Genomic DNA, 20,983 nt, shown 5'->3' with positions numbered 1-20,983 from the left:
GAAGGAAAGATTAAAAGATAATAATAAATTCTCGGTTCTTCCTCTTGACCGAATGAATTAAAAACCAACATGCAGCATTTATCATTATCATCAGCTTAATAAAGCAAGTTTGGGCGGGAGGGGGAGGACGGGCGGCATCGTGCAGTTTGCATTCAATACAAATTTATCAATGGAGTCATGTATGTGAATGACACCGGAGCGGAAGAACGCGGGTCGCGCGCGACACAGTCCACCTGCCGTGCAGGACGGTCAGCACGCCAATGAGCTACGCGCAACCGACGCAACGTCGTAGTCGTCGTACGCGACTCGACCGGCGGCGATTGGCTGGCCATTCTGCGCACGTTACTCGTGCTCAGGATAGCCCGTGACGTCAGGGGCGTCGTCGGCCAATGCCGTCTCGGAGATTCGCAGGGTCGCCGATGACGCGCGCGCGCGCGCACTGTGCTTGTGTACCTCGGTGTGAGTCCGAGGAGCCACGCGGAAACGCGAGCGCGAGGACGACGGAGGCAGCATCTCGGTCGGTCGCCCGGAGAAGCGACGACGCGTCGCGGAACGGCGGCAACAGGCGCGCGATATGTTAGTCGAGATTTACGTCCGTGAGGATCTCGTCGCGCGTATTTGGTGTAATCGCCGGGCGTAAGGGAAGGGGGGCGGGGTGGGGGGAAACTGTGAGAGAGCGGACAAGAGCGAGGTGGAGAAGGAGGAGGAGGCAAATGCGCCTGGCCGCGCGGCTCCGACACACACACACACGCGCGCGCGGACGCGACGGGTGCGACGGTGATCGCGGGGGCGAGGGAGAGATATAGCGTGGAGTATAGTACCGCGCCGCACCTGACAGTCCACGCGGCGGCAGCGGCGGCGGCGGCCCGGCCCCCGAAAAACAATCTCGCCACGCTATATACACGCGAGGACCGCGCCGTGTTTCATTCGGAACGCGAGCGCCATTGGCAATGTCGGGAAGTGACAGCCCAACATTCTTTCACGGCCAGCCCTGGTCCAGCTGGATCGAAAGAATCGGACGGGACAAGCCGCTGAGTAAGTGCGCTCAATCTGTCCATCGCGACGCCGCATCCGCACGCCCGCGGCCGCGGCTGTGGCGGCGACGGGCGTCGGAGATGCGCGTACCTAACCTCACTTCGACGCTTCTTTGTCCGGCTGACGGTAGCGCGACATATACACACACACACGTACACGCGCGCGCGCGCGCATACGCGAGCGCGAGCGCACGTGCGAGTGATCGCGGGGACCGATGTCGAAGGGGGTGTTGTGCACGATCCATCAAAGGCACGGGGAACGATGGCACGCCGTCGTTTCTCACGTGCTTCTCGTGCGCCCCTCGTCCCCGATATGAAGCTTCGCGAATGATTTTCAGGACTGACAATTATGTAATTCGAGCAAGCGTATACACGCTGTCAAGAAAACAATCGACAGATAAACTCCATTGATCCTGTCTCGGATATTGAGACATTGTTATTAAGAGAGAAAGTGATAAGCGCGCGACATTTTCGTAAAAAATTTGATCCTTTCGTGAATCTTGTACAGGAGCTGTTATTATGCATGTATGCTAGATGTAAATAAAAAGAATAAAATTAACTTTCTCATATAAAGGTCTGTGTGTTCTTTATTTCATATTTACATTTAAGAGTCTATTTGTTGAGAAAATTTTGTAGATTTACTTTACTAAAAAATAGCATATAGCTTTTAATCTTTTAATGATGTTTGAGATAAATGTATAATACATTTTTTTAATATGAATAATACTAAGCATAAATCTCTAATTAATCTCTATATGCATGATTTATTAGTAAATATGAATGTACGAACATATTTAAAATATTTCATATTTTGTTGAATGGTATATAAAATAAAAATTTGTCTTTCTGGGATCAGTATTGTATTGGTTGATAATTGATACTATGAACATACACTGCGTGTTTCAGGTGATGAAGAAACAGAAGTCCAACCATCAAGCTCAGTCACACGACTTTCTTCAGATGGTAATTACTAATTTATTCAATATATTAAAATATAGATTATTACTACCTTCTCTCTTATATATTTATCATAGTATTAATTTATTGAAACATTTTTTAGATATCGATTTGTATGGCTTTTGTCCAGAGAGGGATGTTTTTTATGGAGTGGTGTGCGAAATATGCGATGCCATAGTGAAACCACAAGCTCTTATTCAACATATGGGTATATATTCATATAATATTGATTATTACATTAATGTGGAATGTAATCAATTTGTTTTGTTTAATCATGTCAAACCATATGAACAGAAGTATAGATTTATAACAGCTGTAGAATATGTATGATATAGTTTTGAATCTTGACAGTTTATAAAATACCAAGATAAACATATATTTATCAATTTATGTATTTTAAAATTTAACTTAATACATTATGTCAAAGTCTTTCAATTTTTATATGGAAAAGTATGTTTGTTATACTATAAAAAGTATATACACACACACGTTGATTCAGTTTAAGCAATGAGATTCATTGAAATTAAATCGAAATTTAATAAATTTAATTTGCAATTTATATACATGCATTGCAGGTATTAAACTTGTAAACACATCTTCTATTTTGCCACAGAGTGTCGCCATCCTTCCGGTATGGCAAATTTCCCGCCTCCCGCGACCCCGATCGCAAAACCGTCCGTAAAAACTCCCTTCTGCAAAGTTTCCAAACTGAAGAGAAGCACTCAATCACCAGCTCCTTCTTCAGTTTCGTCTTCGATTCCTATTGTTGGTGGCGGTGCCAAGCTGAACCACACGACCGTTAAGCGTACTGCGGATCAGCCGAACTTGTCTGTAGGTGGATCGTTGCCGATCTCCTCGTCACCTCGATCGCCTCTCGAATCGATCACAGTGCAAACTACCTCTCCTAACGTGACCGGCTCTTCGACTATCGTCCATGCATCGACAAACAGTGGAGGCAGTCCGAGCAAAAGCCCTGGTCCCAGCAGTAGCAGTAGCAGTGGCAGCAGCCAACCTCGTCGGAAGAGGCTTAAAACGGATCGTTCGTTGCTCAAAGACCGCGAGTACGATCCTGACCGGCACTGTGGCGTATGGAACGAGGAGACCGGCAAGCCCTGCACTAGGTCGCTCACATGCAAAGCGCACACTGTCTCGCTGCGCCGAACGGTCGTCGGTCGCAGTAAGACCTTCGACAAACTCCTCGCGGAACATCGTGCCGCGAAGGAGCAGCCGAATAGCGGCGGTAGCCGGCAGACGACGAAGGTGACCGTCTCCGGCACCGTCACGGTATCTTCAGCCGCCGTTACCGCCGCTACCGCTGTATCCAACCTAAATAATCCTCTTGCTCCTAACACTCCAGTATCCATTGCCGATTCGGAAACGCCGAGTTCACCGCCCGTACTATCACTACCGGACACGTATCCACTGCCAAAGGTAAGCAAACAATTTTTTTTGTATCTAAGATTTTTCACACATACATTATATTTCCTTTCCTTCCCTTCCCTCTTTTCTTCTCCCATTTCTGTATTATCCTCGGTGTGAATCTTCTTCATTTGCCACGCTATTGTTACTATTATGATTAAGCTCTTTTGCGCAAGCAATCTATACCAAGTAGACGAGATTGCTGGCGTAATGGTGAAATGAAAGTTTCAGTTTGATTGTGTGTAGTTGAAGTAAAGTTGTACGAGTACTGTTTTTTTTTTTTTTTTGTGTACACATATAATACACATATTATTTCTAATGCATCTGAGAAAAATGCAGAAAATAAATATGTGGCTTTCTTACTTTCTGTCGAAATTATTGTATACATTTCGATAAGTTTGAAATATTGTGCATGATGTTGTTCCTTTTTCTTACTTTTTATTATGCTTTAAAAAAGAACTTTCATTTCTGCATAACATGTTAGTATTAGATACTGGAAAGCTGGTTGAAAAAAGGTGATGTAGAAGTATTTCTTTCTAGAAATGTAAATATAAATTTATTTTATTTGATCTAGTTCGATCAAATTTAAATGATTGTTGTAAGAAAGAAAGTCTAATAGATCCAGAAAATTAGAATTCGTTCATAATCGTGTAATATCAGAAGAATTTTGCAATTTTCTACATACCTTCCACAGAAATAAACACCAAACCTGATATATATATATATATATATATATATATATATATACACACATATATCATTAATACATTATCGTATTTTTAAATTTGTTGTACATTTTTAATATTATGTGTTATTAATATTGTGTTTCATACATTATTTTTAATGTTTATTAAGAACACAAAGTTTATCTGAGTAAATTTTCGAGTTACAATTAGTTTAGTCATTATAAAATTTATTTTTAGTAAATAATGTATAAAAGAAAACCCAGCCGTTTTTAAATATATAGACATGTATTAAAGTAATTTTATATTTTTAATTTACTATAAATAATTTTTCTTACATAGTTGAATTGTGTAATAAAAAATAAATTTTTGTAAAATTTTGTAAATTTCTTCCGAATTAAAGTAGAAATAAAAAAGAAATACGTGATTTTGCTGACAAACATGGATCGATCGACCCAGTCAGTATCAAGACACAACACAAGCTAGCGCGCGTAAAGTAAATGCAGAGGGTGTCGGTTGATACTTGTTTTCTGTTTTTGTTATTGCAGGCTGTTGATTTGCTTTATCGGTGTCTGGCCCCGCATGGCTCCACTAAACCTGTAAGGCATGGTTTCTTTTAGGCACTTAAACGCCACCTCGTTTTATAGGACCTATGATTCTTATTCTACTTGTTGTCAATGTTTCTCTTTTTTAGACCAAACTTGAGGAGGACTTTGTCAATTCGGAAGAACTGCGAAATTTGGAATCTACGTTGGTGGCCAATTCTACTGTCGCTGGCAGTAGCAGTAGTAACAGCAGCAGCAGCTCATCGCAACAACAATCAAGTTCGATGATGGCACCAATATCCGTGATGCTACCGTCACTGTCCCCATTACCGAGTGCTACTAGCGAAGAGTCATCAGGAGTAGCCACTTTGATACCAAGCACTACCACGACGCCAGTCGTACCGGCACCACTGCCAGCCACTTGCGTACAACCACCCACGGTGGTCGCCACAGTGCTCGAAGGCGAGACTCCGGTTGATATCGATGCTGAGACTATGTCCATGTATTCGCCCGTTTACACCACCAAAGATACCAAGTCCCAGCTAGTGATGCAGATACAGTCACGACCAAATAGTCATTCGTCACAGTCACCTATCTCGGTCAGAAGCTATCAGCAAATGCAAGCTTCAATGCCGAGTCTGAACTTATTCGAACCGGTGGAACAGCTGGAGCAACAGCATGCCAGTCAAATTAACGGCAAGAGACTGAACCATGCAGCCTCGGCGTCGCGACAGCAGAAAAGGCACAAATCGCAACAAGAGCAATTGTGCCAATCGTCGCAGGATTTCCCGACGTCTGCGTCAATCCAAGTCGAAGCAACGACCACGTCGTCGCCGTATCCTCATTTCGGCGACATCTCTTGGTCGAATTGTCATCCGGAACCATTAGCGGTTAGCCGATGGCTCCGCATTTCATCCAACCGTAAACAATACAACTTCAATATTCACTGACACAAGACCCCACCCACTCCGGGCTGAGGACCGTGTGCCGCGGGCGTCGTTTGTCTACCTCCTTATCTTCACGAGATCCTCTTTTTCTTCATCGTCGCCCACGTCATCATCCTAGTCATCGCCATCACAGTCGATGTTACGTCCACAGCCCGTCGAGGGGGAAAGGCTCTTGTTTCCACCAACATCACGATGTGATTATTTCGCATAATGAGATCAATCGCGATGTATCACCGATCGCCTTGGACGACAGTCGACCCGTCAAACCTTCAATGCGCGATGTGATCTTTTATGATATCGCACAGCACGAAGCTTTCAGACTCGCATCACGAAGACGCTGATTGCCGTGAAACATCGAGGAAAAAATTCTCGGTCAACGGCCATGATAATCACGTATCTGGGCGTGTACCTGAACTCGTGGAACTCCATAAAAAGAAGGAACGGGTTGACATCTCTTCCGTTTACTCGCTAAATTAATGTTGTAGAATAGAATATAAAAAGATCAAGCTAAATGATTGAAAACACGTCTCGATAACAGCGAATGGAATGCATAACAACGATACCATAAAATTTATGCAAGGATCCTCACGGTGTACCATTGAGTGACTTATATTAGAGTGGCTTAAAAACGCCGCAGAACATTCCTTCAGTCCTGTTTTCTTAACAATACGTGTCACGATTTTCTCCCGCAGTGATTACGGAGACGAATATTTTATTAGGTAATTTCGAAGTGCTTTTCAAGGTAAGAATTTACGTTTTGCGGATCAAGAATATTTCTGTTATAAATCGAATCACGTTACGATTTAATTGATAAAAATCTTTTATTAGATCTTTCTACTAAAAACGTAATGACGATGCATATTTAATACATCCGATTTATTTCATAATCATAGTCGAAATTGATGAAATATCCTTTATAATTTTTTGAATTTTTTGAAATTTAATTTGTACGTGTTGCTTCCTCGTAAATTATTGCCAAGTTCTAAAAGCTTTAATTGAAAAATTGATAATTGCACAGAATTTTACGCAATTATCTTTACAGTACAGAATGTCGTGCATTTTTTATTGAATTGTGCATAAATTTTGTAAATAGATCACAGATTATTGTGTCTGTCCCATATTGTACATAGAAAGACGTTTAGTATCCTCTATAAACACATAGCCTTTATATAGAAAAAAACTTGGACTTATTTCTCCATGATATAAACAGATTGTACATACGATTGTACAATCTCGATTGTACATACACTGTATATACACATATATATTTTTTTTATCAATCACGATCTCATCCCTTTTGAATATACACTCTGGAAATACGAAGCGCCATTATTTACTGTTATATCCGCTTCTTTTTTTTACCGTTTTTGCCATAAGGATGTAATAGAAATTTATAGTTCTGAGTGATTTATTTTTCAATTTGATTTCATTCTTTATATCGAATTTCACATCAAGACCCGTTTATAATGTAAATACAATACATAATAGGGATAAATGGAATATAATCTTTTTCGAGTAAATTATGTTTCGATATATAAATTGAAGAGGCCAGTGGATGAAAATTTTATATTTCTATTGATCTTAAATTGCATGTATGATAAATATAAAAAATGATTTTATTTATTTATCTTTAATTGCAGTATTTTCATAAAGTCATATTTACAGTAAATTTATTTCATCTATTTGCTCTTTCAATAATAGCGAATTCGTATTCATCTCTGCTTACCAATAAAAGTCCGCGTAAATCTACGCGAAAAACGACTGCGTGGCACGATCGATTATCGCACTGATTAAAGCGCTGATATAATGTTAAGTCCTTATTCTTCCTTACTTTTATAAGACATAAAACGAACAAAATTTTATATATATGTATATGTATGATTGAGTAGTATATAGGCTAGCTGCGTTACTGTTTAATTACGATATAATTATTGGATTATGACGCGTACCCGTAAAGTATACCATAAAATGAATTTTTATTTCTATATATATATACATGTAAAATCTGCAAGAATTTCTTTTCTACGATTCAGGCCCGGTTTATTTTTAGTGCTTCGTTTATAGAACGATTGATCGATCGCCTCAAATAAATCGTAAGCGTACTACGTAGGTTTGCACGCGGACCCAAACAGACAGATTAGTGAGCTACACGATCCCGCTGTATTCACCCAAGACGATTATTTATTTTTGTACGTACTCGTTGATTTGCATCTCTGCGCACTGCAATTTTCCAACGGGTGAAAAGATGCGCGGGTAGCTAGCGATGCGGCAAGACGCATATACGCGGATTTCTTATCATAGATTGTGATATTTAATTATTAATGATTAGTAAGATAATTGTAGATGTGTCTATGTGTTCGGCGACAAGAAACGTAGCGCATTCTATTCTTTTCCTGATAACGGACGGCGCGTCTTGTACCGTCTCCCATCTGGATTTCGCCTTGTCAGGAGAAAAAAAAAAGATTACTAATCCTGCGGAGACAATCTGCGTTGTTCCGCTTAGTTGTTACTCGCGTTAATAAATGAATTTCTTTATTGGTGAACGTAGTGAAAAATTGAGAGATGATAAAAAATTAGGCCAATTTGCGATAATTATTTGGGAAATGGCAAGAGGTAGAGGAATATCGAGTATATATGCGTGTGTGTGAGCGTGTGCATGTGTGTGTTTTATGTTATGTCGAATGTAAACAGGCGCTGAATATCGTTACCGCGCAGTATAAAGCGATGCTTCGTCGCCACTGATCCTCTTGGCTACCTGAAATCGTGATAACTTATACATAAATCATGTAAGCAGATTATTACCTGCGTACCTATGGATATCAATTAGCCGCATAGTTGCATAAGGACGTATTACATATTATGTATATGCATCTGTGCGAATATATCGCAGCGGAATTAAGGGAAAAAGAATTCCGCTGGAATTTGCAATTGAGCATTGAAACTCTAATTGCTTCACGAACGTCTCACCTACGTAATTTCGTGTGTATAATGTCGCATTAATGTTAGATATAGTCCGCCTGATCGCAGATACGACAAAAATTGCGCGAGAGCGTTTAGTACTGAATGCGATTCTTTAATTCTAAGCTTCAGTCGCCGGATGTCGACGTGAGACAGGCAGCTACAGTTAGCCCAAATGCGAAATAACATAAATCAACGAAATATCGCGAAATGCTACGTCCGTACGCGAAAAAACGATACAGTTTTTTGTTTTCCCGAAAGCTACCTGTATGTACCACAGTTAGTGTTCATTGCTCGGCGCGTAACGATCGTATTAACAGATTGCGAGCAGTCTTGAGAAACGATGCGACTCCGATAACGAAAAGAAAGTGCTTAAAGAACTTGCTCCTTTGCTAATAGTGGCTCAATGATTGGAGGAGCCACGGATTTTCTCTATTATTGTTCAAGCTCCCATAGAGCAATAATATACGATCCACGATCAATTTAACAGCAATAATAATTTCAATAACTGTAAGACGTGTCATTAAAAAAAAGCGTTCTCGTTTCCAAAAACTCTTATGCTTTTGCAATTATCGGCAAAACGTAAATAGTATCGACCGGTGCTGCAGCTTTCTAAATCAACATGTAAAAAGAAGCAATTGAAAGAGATTCATAGAAATTTATTTTACGTAATTCAAATGAATTTATTTTGGATCTATCATAATTAATTGAGTTTTTCTTTACATATTTTAATGGCTATAATTAGAGTTAAAATATGTTGAAAATGCTATATTACTATCAAAGATATTAGAATAATAATATTATTATATTATATTACTCTAATAATATAATATTATATTATTAGAAATAGACATAATAAAAAATATTAATCTTAAATTCGAAATGGATTCCTATGAATTTCTTTTCATTAATTAATTTATTTTTTTTAATAAAAGCAAAACACATTTGGATAACCAAAACCGCTTCGTTACGTACCTAAGAAAATTTATTTAGGCCTTTAAAAAAATGAAAGAAATGAGAATTGTATTTTTCTTTGAGTCGACTCCTAATATTTCGTTAGAGCGCGCGCGCGGCACGAAACTATTATAGTATTTTAATTGATTCTAACGAATCCGCGTGAAACTGTAGTGCGGTGGATTGATACACGGTAGATTGATAATTTGATGAAGACTGAATATATCGATGAGATCGGAAGGACTCATTCGGCGAATTAAATTGCCGGACTTTTAGTGAATTTTTTTAGATGCTTTGTTCAAATAGTGCATATAATTCACTTAATTTCTATGACGTACTGGTACTATATGTATATTTGAAACGTGTGCACGTTACCAACGAATAGTTGATTTATTTCTTTTTTTAGCACTGTAATTTCACGTGGAAAAACTAAAAAAGGGACACTAACTTCAGATTTAAAACAAAGCGAGATATTTTGTGGCATTTAATTTAAATATATGTTTTATATTTATTTGTAAATCGATTTTTTATTTGTCCGTTTACCTTACACCTATTCATTGATTTATTATTATCTTTTTTCTATTCATACACATGTACTAATAGATAGAGAAATTTTCATATAAAAATTAAAAATATATCATGAAGAAGACTCGTACAAAATTTACACATTATGCTGTCGCTTATTATCACATATCATTGTAAATATTATAATGCGATATTCCAATTATATCGTATTACCTATATGTTGTAATAATTACTTAATAATTAACGCGGCACATATAATTAACAAATATTCAAAATTGTATGTGATTTCATTATTTATTATCGATATAAATTTATTAACATCGTTAATATTATTAACATCGTTTATTACAAATTAAAAGTAAAGCAAATATAATATTCATGATATTATATTACGTATCATTAAAAAACCTGTTCATTAAAATTCTAATCATATAAATGGTATAAATAAATTACTTCATGAGATTTACAGGATTCGAAAACATACGTATCTCAATAGCAACATTTAATTTCTCATTATAAATACACATCATTCTTTTTTTTTTAATTAAAACTTAATCTTTGATTTAATGTGATTTTCATATTAAGTATAACTAAAATTATAAAAACAGAAAAAAAGTCTTGAATAAAATTTTTATTTAGTAAGTAATCGATAAAAAAATTTTTTGAAGACGGAATGTTGCTGTACTGGCATACATTATTTTCGGGATACTCTGGGTCGTTGCCTCCGACTGAAACATGCATACTTTTATTACTCCATTTACTCATCGTGATCGAAGTTACCTAAATGGAAATACTGTAGAATGACCAAGAACACATAATGTTCTAAAGGATCTTAAAAATTGAATATTAATTAACAAAAAATGTGTTTTATGAAATATTATGTTCTAATATTTATTAGATTACATAAATGCTATTAATGTTTGTACAATGCGATCGTTGTTGACAAATTACGTAGCCGAGACGGAAAGCTTAACAAGAAAGTAAAAAGAGACACCACAATTTGATTTCATTATCTCAGCCATCGTCATATTTCGTTCTTGTAATAGATTTTCGAACATCTTGTAGCAAAATATGAGTTATTTCGGAAAATTTATGTTTTGTAACCGTTTTTTCCTTTTAAGAAGAAAAATATTAAAAATGTAAAATTTAATTCCTATTTTTGCTAAACAATTTATTAAGTAAATGAAGATAAGTCAATTAAGTAGTAAAATTCTTATTTTACCGCTATATTTATGTAAATTTTTCGTAAACATTCAATAAATGTAAAAATGTAAACAAGAATAAACTGTCGACGTTTGATACAATAAAAGATTACAGTTTCGAATAAGCGAAGCGAATCTCAGTCGTATACGATTTCCGATAGATTTCTGTATATACTTGGGCGATGTTTTTGAAATGCTAAGCGATTATATGAATACCAATTTGGATATTACATAATTCATAGAGGGAGAAAGTGTTTGATGTGTCTATTTCAACTCTTACTTTTTTTTTTTAATACATGTACGTTTTTGCTCCGTCATTATCGTAGGTTTTCACATAGGTTTCCATTTTTATATAGATATTGACATCTCGATTACACTGTCCGACAAATTTTAACTTTTTTTAAGACATGATTCTTATAAATTTTTTATCGTTGAAAACGAATCCGTAAATGGAATTGCTCTATCAAGTCACTTTTTATAAAATTAAACTTAAAAGTGACGAAAAATGGCATTCTTTTTAGTACCTTTGAGTTTAAGTGGTTAGATTATGTGATATAGCAATTTCATTCGCAGCAACAGAAAATCTATAAAAACCACTTGATCCAGTTTATGACATGAAATTAATGTCGGACAGCGTTATTAAACATAGTAACAGTCGTCATTGTAAGAAAAATATATACGACCGATATAATAGGGTAGCGCGCGATTTGATTCGCTAGCGCTCGTGATCACGTTCTTCTCAGGTATTTAACATGTTTATAAATCATGTAACTCCTTCCCGTAATCACCACTATCGAAGTTTGTCAGTCCCCATTGAAAAAGCTTGTACAATAAACATTTCCGTGTCTCCTCGATCATCGTCGACGATCAATTTCTCTCACGGGCAGTCAAAGAAACTGTGCCATTTAATAGTATATGCACTTTAATATTTATTGTATTACATTTTTATAAATTTTCTAGGCAATCGTTTTTTTTTTGTTTTTTTTTTTTAATCACTTTACGAAGTTTAGGAAGCAATACCTTTTTCCAAATAAACAAATCTCTCGATTTACGCGTGCAGGATTTTTTTTTTTTAATTTTCTTTAGCACATAAATTTTATAAAATAGTCAAGTAATCTATCTAGCTACATTGGAAAATCTAGCTACATGTTACAAAAAATAATATTTTTATCTATGACGTTTTTGTTTGTCCACGTAAATCGTGAGATGAATGTATAGTTTGGATTTTCATAGAGTAGAACAAAGCGAATGTAAATTTTTGATGTTCTTCATCGCAAAAAATTAAAGCGAGTATCATACGCATAGAAGAAATAGATATATGGATGTGGGAAAAGAAAAAGTACTTTTCAAACACTATATATTCCTCTAAAAAAATGAGAATTCTCCTCTATTTGCGTAATTACGTAAAAAGATTTATGTGTCCCGTAACACTACGCGCGGTCTGGTTAACTAAAAGTCTTAATGTAAAATCGTAATGTTTAAGAGACGGGAAGGATATTCAGGCATTGAAAAGACAATTCCTGATATCCGAATTCGATGATACTCGAAATAATCTTATATTGCCAACATAGTCGACCATAATATAAGCTAGAAAACAAGATGTGCAGTGATTTTTGTCGCTAACGTAACTCGAACTAATCTTGTATAAACGTCACTGCAACGTATACTTAGGCTTCTTTCGTCGAGAATGCTCGTGGGCGTTAATAATATGCGTTTCTGTCTAGAGTACGAGTCGCATTCTCGGTACGTTTACTCGAAATAAATTCGAGCAATATTTATTGTACGAGCGATTTTCACGCGGTTCGCGGTTTGATTACAAGAAGAAACTACGTGTGTAACGAGTTATAGGTATATTCTCTATATAATATACGACAAATAACCATTTAATTCTTGACTACTTTATTATTGCAACAAACGTGAAAGACCGAAGAAAGAAATTACGATCGTGGAGACGAGGAATGGAACGTATCGCGACGGTGTGCAAAGAGAGAGAGAGAAAAAAAATTCTTCTTTTCGATCACTAGGAACAATATTGTTACGCAGTTGATCGTTACATGTGCATAAGCTTTGGAAATAAAATGAATCTTACCTCGTCGTGAATTCTATTATTATAAATCCTTTGCTATCATACTACTTTAGTTTCTTATTTATACATACCTATTCACAACCTGCTATTACTTTGATTTAACAAATATATTGAAGTTTGAAGATATTAATAAATAGTAAAAAATGAATTAACAACAAAACAATTAATAATATTACAAGTTTTTGCTTATAGTGACTATACATCTTGTTCCCAAGTTGTTAATAGCTTGCAATGTTTCGGAAATGTAAAGTTGGATGTCTATTTAAGGTATAGTTCCAAAGCAACGTAAAAGTGAAAGTAATATGGCCGAAAAGAGAAGTTTGACGAAAAAAAGGATGACGATGCAGCCCGCACTACTCTTCGTAAAACTCGTAAGGAGTCGATCGTGAAAGGACACGATGGTCGTGTAAAGATTTTCGGAACGGGAAACTGGTCCACCCACTGGGAATTCCAGACTTTTTCATTCAGTGATTGTGAATTAAGGTATGCATGTGTCGAAGTCAAAAGCGTAAACTGCATTTATCAAAATTGTAAACTCTCTACCATGATCGAACACGACTTTGATGTAACAGCACGTATATAAATTAAACTGCACTGATGCTCTACTATAAAAATAATATAAATATACGCATCATAATACGCATTTTCTTTGACTTACAAATATTTTTGTGATTTTATGAAAAAATGAAATAAGATATACGCAATTACTTAATATCATCATACACGGATATGATGTCTGAATGTTTAGCACGGGTACTTGACCCGCGACTCTTTAAATACGGAACAGCGATTCAACGGACGAAGATAGCATCACCGTGAGGTACGAGAGCAAGATCTATTTGTATGACTGCGTAGAGTGTTCCAGCTGGACCTAATCGACTTGCACACAAATAAAAAGAAAACAAAAAATTATATTCCGCGCGTAGAAAATTCAATTACCTAAAAGATTAGCGAGAGAAATCTTATTAATAAAATAATTAAACTTGCTATTTTTATATTATATTAAAAGCTTGTTAATATTTTTTATTACTATTAATTAATAATGTCTTTTAATTGATTTATAAGTATTTTGTGCTTATTAATTCGTAAACAGAATTCAAGAGTTTACCCCAAAGTTTAATTTAATTCAAGTATATATATCACAAGCACAATGTAAATAAAAATAGCGCTGAATAATAATTCGAGATATAAGAACAAAATTAATTTATTGCTTATGCAAGTGCACCAGCTGGAGCTGATCAAGTTGCTGAATTCGCTCTTATACGACCAGGTCATTGCCACCACTATGCAGTTGCTTTATTAGACTCTGTTGACTTTGGCACTTGACGAGAAACAAATCATCATTAGGCTACTGCTCGTTGATGATTAGTTTTATGTCATTACAAATATTCCAGGCATTTAATTAAGAGACTAGTTGTACGTATATATTTAATTATCAAAGAATATTGTCAGCCGTAATCATATTATATATATATATATATATATATATATATATATATATATATATAAGTATTAGTACTAAATCCACACAATGTTTTTGCTAAAAAAAGTACTTTTCTGATGAAATAAAATCATTGGTTAACTGATGAAAAAATTTTGACAGGTTTATTTCGCACAAAATTTCAGCGACAAACCTTTTCAGAAAAGATTTATAATCTAAAACGCAGTCTCTCGAAGCTATCGGTTTTCTACCTGGGACAAAGGTAAGAACCTTCTCGGACTTCGTCGGGTCACGTCGGTGCCAGGTAGTGGGGTGTAAAGTTCTGAAGGGCCCTATTCAGGGACGAAGATTCGCCAGGAGAATGCTTCTTTTTTTGGCATTACCTATTTTCTTCTGCGTACGTACTTTCCGCTTCGGATTATTTAAAAAAAAATTATAAGTCGCATTCATCAAACGATTCAAATACATATAACCGATTAATTTTGTTTAAATATATTTGCCTCTGAACTCTGATAGTTATTTTATATCCCTTTATTTTGATATTCGGTATTATTTCTTCAGCTTTTTATATTGATCAAGTATTACAACAAATTTTAAAAAGTGTAATCAAATTTAAAATATTTAAAATATTAAAATTTTTTCCAATTTTAATTACTAAATATTATTTTTAAATAAAATAAATTATATATATATATATATATATATATATATATATAAATATATAAAGCAGATATATTCAATAGGAGCGCAAAGAACAAAATTAAAATTTGCGAATCCGTCCCTGACCCTACCGATCCCTACGGCAAATAGTGGGTCTAAGAGTTTCCACTCCGTCCCGTCTCTTTTCCTCGGATACACGAAGGGCAACCTGTCGAGAGCCACAGCATCCTCATCCGCGTCTACCTTCTCTCTTCGATCCTTCTAACACACAGCCGTCCATTTACCCGCGTCTCTTTTTCCGCGTCTCTTGCCGCGGTGTGCACCGATGGAAGGGGCCAGAGGCCGAAGGAGAAGGAGAAGAACCAGTCGTGAACCAGAACCGTCGGTCCACAGAATCTCCCAGTCACCTCTCCGAGACTGTGCGGGGACCACAGTGTGTGTGGAAATTGTCGCGCGCGATCTCGCCGGTCACCGTGCAAGATCGATCGATCGGCGTCGTACTCGTCATCGTATTGTAGCGTACGATCGCGCGAACATCGATCGCGACGATGATGCGAGTGGTGGCGAGCGAGGATGAAAAGGACTGACAGGTTGGTGGGTCATTCTCGCGTTTGCGTAAACCTGATAGGTCCATTTGTGGACGAGGAAACTCAGACCGTAAAAAAAGAACTATTGTGGGAAACGAGGGTTTCATGATCATGAGGATGCTGTACATTTAATCGCTGCTATTTAATGTGATTCTGAATGTCATATATATATGTTTAGCAAAGATTGCAAAACTTATAATAAAAGCTTAATTTTTGAAATAAATAATGATTAAATCATTTCTTGTTATTCATTTCATAACATTTTCGTAGTTGATGTAAAGATGATTAAAAATTTTAAAAATGTCAGATTGCACCGTCTTCATAATTTTGAAAAAGTTTTTTTGTAAACCGCAGATAAAACGTGAATTGTTGATTTTGATTAATTTTGCACACACACACACACACATAGACATTAAGACTTTTCTTATTGATATTATAATTAATAGAATTTGAAATCTAGTGTAAAGAAAGATTAATACTTTAGTTGAAGAATTTCAGTTGAAAGCATTATTCCCGCTAAACAATTATTATATTACAAAGTCTCAAATTAGCCTGGGACGATTAGAATCTTAAATTAGATCTAGATTCTAGAGCCAATCTCGAAAGCACGCAATTTCTACAATGAGCTAACTACCTGACGGTAACATATATAGTTGTAAATTAAATTTATTTGCTGTGGCATGTTAAGAAGTATTTAGAATAGATTACAGCGATTTTACTGCGTTATGTTATTATTTCATAACTCAGATTGCAAATCTTGTTAATACGTACGTTTATTGATTTAATCGAATAATTTTCATGCTGTGCGCTTTGTTGCATATCGGTTAGTCGCCGGAACGTAAACTTAAGAGTCAATAACCCGAGCTCAATTATATTATTGTTTTGCGATAAACTCTTGTTAAGAATGGCGCGTTAATGTCGTAGGAAAAAAAATATAATCGCGGTATTCATATAAACAAAACAATTCTCAAAATATATTACTGTTATTCGTATTCTTTTTTATACCCAAAAGTTGAACTTTTTACTTATTCAATCAAAGATGAAATAACTTTTTGTCGCCAGTAATTAAAACCGTAGAGTAAACAATCTTTAAAGTCGATACACTGGCAAAATCTTTATTCAGTTTCAAATCTGTGAATAAAAGATTTAAAACTGAATAAAGATTTTGCCAGTGTGTCGACTTTAGAGATTGTTTATTCTTGTTTTTATATGTTGTTTTTTTTTTTAATTATCTATATGAAAATTATTTCTAAGAAATATTGATTCCAATATCTTTTTAATATCCCTTCTCTCTAGTAATGTGGCCATTATCTGATGACCGCATTAGTTTAGCCTAAAGGGACTGATATCAGTGCGATCAGTTTTGCACGATATATATAATATGATTATCGTATTTCAATCGCGGGCAGGGACACCCACGAGTTTCCGATTTGCATATTTCTCCGCGGCGTTACAAAACATCTATTTATGAACGATTGCATCGTCATTTATATTCTAGGTACGCACAATCGTAACTTATCTCTTTATATGTGTATCGGACATGTTATCGGACACCCTTACGACAGGCCCATATATCATGTATCTGCTTTATTACGAATGTTATTTTTAAACTTTAAACCTCTCGATAAGGCTGCACGTGCTTTTCTGCATGTAGTCGCTTTATTGTCAACTCTGTATCACAACGATGCGGTGTACCGATATTTTTCTCATAAAAGACGAACACTTTTTTTTTTTTTAAACAAATATACAGGCACTTTAAAAGAGACGTAGCGTCAAGCACGTTGCTTGTTAACTGTACTGATTCCCGCATACAAATCTACGAGTGCGTGTGCCGTCTCATTTGCGAGCGCGCGTACGCTAAACATCAAATCACGATTGACAGCAATGTGATCAAGTCTGCAAGCGTGATGTAGGAAACGATTATTAACGATTAGAACGGCGCATAAGTAATTGCCGTTTACCAAATGCTTTCGCTTACCGACAAACGTTTCGTGAGAATAGGAGCTTGAAGAGTCAAGAAGTCAATACACAATTTTTATTCAATTCAATTTTAAATAAATACAACAAAGTGGAAATTTTTACATTACTTTCGCTCGGTTAAGAATTTCAAATGTAAGAAATATCTCACAATAATCTTAATACATATTTGTAGAGACTATAATTATTAAATCCCGCCCGTACTTTGCGCTCACATCTTTTTCAGGAACGAAGGCTCCCAGCCTCCGGCGCGCGCGAATTCTTTCCGCTTCGCGTAATTAATGCTCTCGCAGGCTGAATTACACAGGCCGCCGTAATTGCCCGGGGATTAGTTCGCCATTAAAGCGAAGACAGCGTAAACGCCGTTTCCGCATAGAGCGAATAAGAAACACGATTTAACCGCCGCGCGCTTTACGACGCGATACACCTACTCGCGCACCGTGATAACACGCGATGCGCCCCGAAGCGATAGTGAGGTACTCGAGGAGATAGCTCGCCCGCCGTTGCCATTTACATTTCGATTAACACTCGGCACGGCAGATGCGATTATTGTTGCACTCGAGAAGATTTGCGCAATGTCAGAGGGTCTACAATCTATAATGTTATATGTCGTATAAATGTAATAGTTGAAACATCGTACAAAATCACAATTAGCACAAATACCTGAAAGTGACTGTTTTATTTACACCGAGAAGGAAAAGTTGCTAATTTGGCGAAATTTTTCAACTTGATTAAATTTCCTCAATTCGACTATTTATGTATTTAAGTCAAATATGTAAATAGTTAAATTGAAGTTCAAGTATTTTATGTATTCAAGTTAAATGCATAAATACTTGAACTAAAGAAATTTAATCGAGTTGAAAAATTTAGTCGAATTAACAACATTTTTTTCTCCGTGCAACAACCAGATGGGTAGAAAGAAAGTTCAATTATTAATACAGAATAGAAATATATAATTATACTAACTTGATAATGCCCAAGTAAGCGGATACTCTTTCGAAAGCTACGTCGAACCGACAATTCGTACGTAATATGTCTAATTTGCGTGGGCTTTTACTATCGATGACATCGTCCCGAGCTGTCATTTTCTATCGGTCGTTAATGAGGTATGTCCATATTACGAGCTCTCGCGTGCGCCTCGAGAATGCAGTAGCAGGTGCAAACAAACTCTCATCTCCGTCTTTTTTCCTGCCTGATGCCGAGCTGTGTCCACACATGCGCCAATGCACATGTGCACTGTTACATAAGGGCTTACAACATCTATTTGGTTTGTAACAAAAGAGAGTATTTAGCACACAATCATTCGTATGCCATTCCTATGTTAATGCGCGACACAAATTGCTGCATCATTTATCAAAGAAACGCTTCGCGTTCTTAAAAACAAGACATAATAATAATAACTTGGAAACTGTAAATTTCCTTCCCAATTAAAAGAATTTAATTCGTTGCATTCATTATATTTATTAAATATTTAAGATTCTTATTTGAACGGATTACTTTAATTTTTTTTTAATACTGCTACTTTAATTCTTTAAATTTATTATGTTATGTTGTAATTTATTATGTTAAAGTATTAATAAATATTAAAAAATAAATTGTATAAAAATTGAAAAAACATTAACACTAATATTTGCACGTCTGAAACTGAACGTGGTTTTACTTTCTTTTTAATAATCTACTAAGATATATATGTGATACAAGAACACGTGCATTCCCATGATACCTCATGTGCGGATGCAGCTGTCGGTATAAGTAACAGATTTCTCATCGAACCATTAGCTATTCTCCCATCTGCCTAGAATGTAACACAACCTCTGAAATGTATCCACAGAAATTCGTAGAAATAAACACGGCAGTTGTTTTACGTTTTATTTCTATTTTTACGTATGACAAATTAGCGAGCGAATAATATTCAATTTATTAGTGTATATTTTATTTTCTTCAAGAGTTTAAGTTCAAAAATTTTTTCTCTCAAATTCTGAAAATAACGCTTACTGTTATTTGTATGTATGTTTATAAATTACATGTTTTATTTGCGCTTGTCTTCAGTGTACGTGAGAGGCGTTTATGAATGTAAAAGTAAGAATCGTTATTCGCAATGCCAAGACCTTGACATTATTTCTGAGCTCGATTGAGTCGCGTAAATAATCGTGAGCTACGCTTTTGACAACTATGGAAATATCTCTTTGAGGCACCGCGATGAACGACGTCACCGCACAAAACGTAATCGCATTCGCATACGTTCCTTGGATACGTAATCCTTTCGCGGACGTTGTTATTTGCGAAATTCGTACTCATTCCTTATTAGTCGTTCATAAAGCGGATGTGCTTAAATCAATATGAGAGGAAAACACGCTACTCTTTATCACTTGTAAATTAAATCGGATCAACTGCACAGATTTATAATTAATAAATTTTGTAATATATAACGTTATGTAATACGTACATGGAGAGAATTTTCTCTTAAAATTTACTCTGAAAATCTGGTAATTGTGAGAATTTTATTATACTGTTTAGTAAAATTTACTAAAAATATAGTAAAATTTCTCGAGATCACACATTATCTCACAATTACCAAATTTTGAGGGTCAATTTTAAGAGAAAATTCTCTTTGTGTATGTATGTCATATTGATTTAATTTTACTACAATTTTAATGAAATCACATACGTTGTAACTAATGTAAAGAAATACAATAATACTTTACATTTGAATAAACTGAAATTAAATTAAAAAATGGAAACTTTTTAAACAAAATTTAAACGAATTAACAAATCATTCTTGGTTTTCGCGTTTAATCGTACGTATTTACGCAAAAATAATTTAAACCTTTTAACACATAATAAAATTATATTGCAACAATACTATTTCAAATTCCTTTTTTAATTTATTTTTACATCTAGAAGCCTAACATTCCTATGTAACACGTCGATGAAGTGTGACGTGCGGTCATAATTTATTTCATGTGAGCCACTTTCCTCCGCGTATATGGTATAAACAAATACTGTTG

At 35.8% G+C, this 20,983-nt stretch overlaps 2 protein-coding genes across 3 annotated transcripts in view; both read left to right on the top strand.

The window, feature by feature from the left end:
* The first annotated feature begins 429 nt into the window (after nucleotides 1-429).
* Nucleotides 430-13,319, top strand: LOC105833883 (ataxin-7-like protein 1). Of its 2 annotated transcripts, XM_012675964.3 has the most exons (6): nucleotides 430-1,035; nucleotides 1,941-1,997; nucleotides 2,095-2,199; nucleotides 2,605-3,422; nucleotides 4,642-4,692; nucleotides 4,788-13,319. In XM_012675964.3, the coding sequence occupies exons 1-6, from the start codon at nucleotides 951-953 to the stop codon at nucleotides 5,586-5,588; spliced, it is 1,917 nt and encodes a 638-aa protein (XP_012531418.1). In that variant the 5' UTR covers nucleotides 430-950; the 3' UTR covers nucleotides 5,589-13,319. The 2 variants fall into 2 exon arrangements, with proteins under 2 accessions (XP_012531418.1, XP_012531419.1); XM_012675965.3 differs by lacking the exon at nucleotides 4,642-4,692 and having other exon boundaries at nucleotides 431-1,035.
* A 2,486-nt stretch (nucleotides 13,320-15,805) lies between these two features.
* LOC105833884 (KN motif and ankyrin repeat domain-containing protein 3) overlaps nucleotides 15,806-20,983 on the top strand; it is a 38,619-nt gene continuing 33,441 nt past the window's right edge. The window contains exon 1 of the mRNA XM_012675966.3: nucleotides 15,806-16,001. The gene's annotated coding sequence lies outside the window, so the exon portion shown is untranslated. The remainder of the gene's footprint in view (nucleotides 16,002-20,983) is intronic.

Source organism: Monomorium pharaonis, chromosome 10 (assembly GCF_013373865.1).
Source record: "Monomorium pharaonis isolate MP-MQ-018 chromosome 10, ASM1337386v2, whole genome shotgun sequence".
In the NCBI taxonomy this organism is placed as follows: Eukaryota; Metazoa; Arthropoda; class Insecta; order Hymenoptera; family Formicidae; genus Monomorium; species Monomorium pharaonis.
This window is presented reverse-complemented; position numbering and strand designations above follow the sequence as displayed.

Bases quoted from the DNA above. Each gene is read 5' to 3' on its own strand.
- LOC105833883 (XM_012675964.3), top strand. From the start codon at position 951: ATGTCGGGAAGTGACAGCCCAACATTCTTTCACGGCCAGCCCTGGTCC. The intron at 1,036-1,940 runs GTAAGTGCGCTC...TGCGTGTTTCAG, and splicing joins CGGACGGGACAAGCCGCTGA to GTGATGAAGAAACAGAAGTC. The intron at 4,693-4,787 runs GTAAGGCATGGT...TCTCTTTTTTAG, and splicing joins CGCATGGCTCCACTAAACCT to ACCAAACTTGAGGAGGACTT.